Source organism: Garra rufa, chromosome 17 (genome assembly GCF_049309525.1).
Source record: "Garra rufa chromosome 17, GarRuf1.0, whole genome shotgun sequence".
Classification (NCBI taxonomy): domain Eukaryota; kingdom Metazoa; phylum Chordata; class Actinopteri; order Cypriniformes; family Cyprinidae; genus Garra; species Garra rufa.
The window spans coordinates 41,904,881-41,909,880 of record NC_133377.1 but is presented as its reverse complement, the minus strand read 5'-3'; the positions used below and the strand labels follow the sequence as shown (position 1 = coordinate 41,909,880).

Sequence of the window (5,000 nt, the reverse complement as noted above, 5' to 3'; positions counted from 1 at the left end):
TAATTGTTCTAAATAAAAAAAACTTAGACAAATTTAAGTAAGAAAATCTTTTAAATCTTCTGGTTCTTTATTTTTAAGAGTGCATGAGCTTTAGAAAAGTTTCAGAAACTCCTCAACAGGTGACAAGGTGAGTCTCCTCACCTGACCCCCTTAATGTGACCCCTGACCTGCTGTCGCCATGCCAACAGGTTCAGGTGCGAGCTCGGGCCGTCTTACCTGAGCGGAGCGATCCGGGAGCCTGTAGTTCTGGTTCTGGAGGAAGCGATATCCGTCTTTGGCCAGCCGCTGGACCATCTCCAGCCGTGAGAAGTCATCGGGAGCCCTGAGGGCGCAGACGCCCGCCTGCTGCAGAACCGGAGGAAGAGAAAACAGATACTTTAATCCACAGCCCCACGACATCACGCTCGCCACACACACAGCCCAGACACGCGGGTTTGACTTCGCAGGGAGTTACTGCCAGAGACACGGAGAGCAGAGATCCATCCTCACACTCATTCCTCTGGAAGAAACTCTAAACGCATGTGGAGTGTGTTTGAAACAGAGAGGGAGGGGCGTGGCTGAGTGGCTCCACCCACATGGAGGCGGAGACAGATGATTGACAGCATCTACAGTACACCTCAGTGAAAGGGACTTTGAGTCATTTTAGTACTTTTAATTATATTTTGTAGTTATTTTTTACTTGTATTTACTTGACATTATTTATTTTATTTATTACTAAGTAACTAAGTAACATGCTGTAAAAAAGCAACCAGAGGTGCATTTTGCACAGAAAAACACCAGCATTATTATTAATAACTATAACTATTATGACAAAAGCACAACAGATAATAATTAGAAATTAAATTTAAAATAAAACTGTTTAAAAAAAATCTTATTTAAAGTGGCTAAAATAAATAATATATATAAATATATATAAATAAATAAATAAATTAAATTAAATTAAAATTATTTGTATTGTAGCTAAAATAACAAAATAAAATAAGGAAACAAAATAGTAATATAAAATAATTATTTGTATTGTGGCTAAAATAAAATAAATAAAATAACAAAATAAAATAAAATTATTTGTATTGTAGATAAAATAATTAAATAAAATAATGAAACAAAATAGTAATATAAAATAATAAAATTATTTGTATTGTGGCTAAAATGAAATAAAATGAAATAAAAAAATTATATGTATTGTGGCTAAAATAATAAAATAAAATAATGAAACAAAATAGTAAAAAGTAATAAAGCAAAGCAAAAAAATAAAATAAAAAATATTTGTATTGTGGCTAAAATAATAAAATAAAATGATGAAACAAAATAGTAAAAAGTAATAAAGCAAAGCAAAGCAAAGCAAAAAAATAAATAAATAAAATAAAAATAAAATAAAATGATTTGTATTGTGGCTAAAATAATAAAATAAATTAAATAAAGTAAAATAAAATAAAGTAAAATAAAATAAAATAAAATAAAATAAAATAAAATAAAATAAAATAAAATAAAATAAAATAAAATAAAATAAAATAAAATAAAAATGATTTGTATTGTGGCTAATAAAATAAATTAAAATAAAATAATAAAACAACATGTGTAGGTTAAACAAGTATGCTAATTAAGTACACTGAGAGAAACTACTTTTTTAATAAAATGTGCTATTGGTGGTTGCTAGGATGTTAATAGGCAGATTCTAAGGTTTAGAGTGGCTAAAATAAAATAAAATAAAATAAAAAATAATAAAAATAAATAAATAAATAAAAATTGAGAGAAACTAAACCTTTTTTCTTTTTCTTTTTTATAAAATGTGCTATTGGTGGTTGCCAGCATGTTGCTAGGCAGATGCTAAGGTGTTTAGAGTGGCTAAAATAACAAAATATAATACTATTATAAAATAAAAAAATAAAAAAATGATTTATATTATGGCTAAAATAATAAAACAACATGTGTATGTTAAACAAATATGCTAATTAAGTAAACAGAGACAAACTCGAATTTTTTTGGGAAAAATGTGCTACTTGTGGTTTCCAGGATGTTGCTAGGCAGATACTAAGGTGTTCAGAGTGGCTAAAATAATAAAACAAGATAAAACAATAAAATAATAAATAAAATGATAAAACTGCAAGTAAAAAAATATATATAAACATTATATAGTGAATATAATATTGTAAAAAAAATATTATTATCATCATCAATATTCTAAGTTTAAAATAAAATAAAATTAAATTAAAAATAATAAAATAAAATAAAATACATTAAATATTAGATGGAAAATATTTTGAAGACTTTTGAAAATTTTTAAATGTTGCTTGGGCAACTAACTGAAATAATCAAGTTGAAATTGAAGCTAAAACTAAAAATTTCAAATATAAAATAATAAAAATGACAAAAAAAGACAAAAGCAAATTAAAAAATACTTCAAATTAAACTACTATTAAAATAAAAATTCTAAATATTTATAAAACTATAATAGTATAAATAATACTAAAATAACACCATTTAATATTGCACATGTGAATAATCATGCCAATAAAGATTTGTCTCTATATTTGAAAATATTCTTGAAATATAAATATTATTAGATAAAAACCTTTAACATAAAAAAAATAGAAATGTTGCTCTGGTGACTAACTTAAGTTAAAATACTAAGGCCTGGTTTCACAGACAAGGCTTAAACTAAGCCAGGATTAGACCATAGTTCAATTAAGACATTAAAGTAATTTTTATAAACATGCCTTAGGGAAAGAAAAAAAAAACATTACTGATGTGCATCTTAAGACAAAAAATTTAACTAAAAAAAAAAAATTAAAGCCATGCAGAAAACATAAAAATAATAAAAATGACTAAAAGTAAAATTAAAATGAAAACTGAAAACATAAAACCAACCAAACTTAAATGACGAACACTATAATAACAGTGAAAGCGAAAGAGCTGAGAGTGAACAATGGGCTTTTAAAGTCTAATCCTAAAACACACACACGTGCGCTATCACACACACAGATAGAGCTGCTTTCTCTCAGTTATCATCACAGTCCGGCTGTTTATTTACTCAGAGCTGTGTTTGGATTGGCCCAAACCAATGCAGGTTTCCTGTGAGCTAAACCGCCTTCCCACAAAACCATCTCAGACCGGCACAGACTGGACCAAAGCAAAACAGACTCACAGCGCTGTGAAAATACAGAGACGGAAAAACGCTGCCCTCATGAATATGTGATGATAAACTCTGTGCCCCTTCAGCGATATAGTGAGGTAATAGTGATGCAGATGAAATATTCATTCATGAAGATCATGTGACCAAAACACAACGTTGTACTACACTGTAATTAGAGACAACAGCTGCTTCAGAGACCACAATTAACACTGTGATAATGGCACTAGCAGCATTTGCTAAGAAAAAAACTCACTTTTAAACTTTAAAATGAACCCAAATCCTAAAATACTCGAGTATCCGTGTTGTATGGTGTTTAAGTGCACTCATATTGAGTAATTAAAGAGTTTGATTTGAATTAAGTTTTTGTGAATTAAATTTTTTCTTCAGTTTTCAGGTTTTTTTTATTCAATTATGTTTTTTTTACATTTGGCTATTTTTAAAAAAACATAATTAAAAAAAAACTAGCTATATATATATATATATATATATATATATATATATATATATATAATTTTTTTTTTTTACAAAACATTTATTCATATGTAATATTTACAATTTTAAATAACTAATAAGAAAAAAAAATTATAAATGAAAAAATTAATTGAGAATGTATTTTTTTTTCATTAGATCTGGATCACCCTGCACTACTGCATTAAAATATATATATATATATATATATATATATATATATATATATATATATATATATTTCAAATAAATAATAATACAAACCTTAAAAATTTAATTAAATACATTCAAACATATTTAAATATTACATTATACTTTTATGTATATTTAAGAAAAAGATAAAAATACATATATTTATTGAAAATGTAATTAAAATAATTATTTTTACATTATACTTTTATATGCATGTTCAAAAAATAAAATTATAAATACATCATATATTAATTCAAAATATAATTAAATGAATTATTTTTACATTACACCCTGCAATACTGCATGAAAATAAAATATATTCATTTAAAATATATACTACAAACTTTAAAAATGAAAAAATATATATTAACAATAAATAAAATAATTATTTTTGCATTATACTTTTATTTGCATGTTTAAAAAACAAATATAAATAAATATATGAACTAAAAATATAATTAAATAAACCATTAAAAATATATTAATTTAAAATAAATAATAAAACAAACTTAAAAACTATATATATATATATATATATATATATATATATATATATATATATATATATATATATATATATATATATATATATATATATATACACACACACACACACACACCGGTATATATATATATATTAATTAAAAATATAATTAAATGAATTATTTTTACATTACACCCTGCAATACTGCATGAAAATAAAATATATTTATTTAAAATATATACTACAAACTTTAAAAATGAAAAAATATATATTAACAATAAATAAAATAATTATTTTTACATTATACTTTTATTTGCATGTTTAAAAAACAAATATAAATAAATATATGAATTAAAAATATAATTAAATAAACCATTAAAAATATATTAATTTAAAATAAATAATAAAACAAACTTAAAAACAATATATATATATTTAAAAATAATAATTTTTACATTACATTTTTATATGTATATTAAATAAATAAATAAATAAACTAAAAAGAATTAATAATTTTTACATAACATTTTATACAACAATAACAGCCAGCATGTATGGCATTGTAATACTTTAGTTTTCAATTGTGTATTTATATAATGAATACTTCTGCTATCATTCAGCAATAAGACATACTTAAGATATGAGGACAACCCTAGCGAGTTAGAGATGCAAACATCTCTGCGTGACTCGTATTGTCTTCATTAAACGTAAATATGGCGTTTG

The 5,000-nt window shown here is 24.1% G+C and overlaps 1 protein-coding gene across 1 annotated transcript in view; it reads right to left on the bottom strand.

Annotated features, from left to right (window-relative positions):
* Positions 1-438, bottom strand: part of LOC141289419 (rap guanine nucleotide exchange factor 5-like) — a 25,336-nt gene extending 24,898 nt beyond the window's left edge. The window contains exon 1 of the mRNA XM_073821517.1: positions 217-438. Coding sequence (XP_073677618.1) covers positions 217-399 — 183 coding nt within the window. The 5' untranslated portion in view covers positions 400-438. The remainder of the gene's footprint in view (positions 1-216) is intronic.
* Positions 439-5,000: the final 4,562 nt, after the last annotated feature.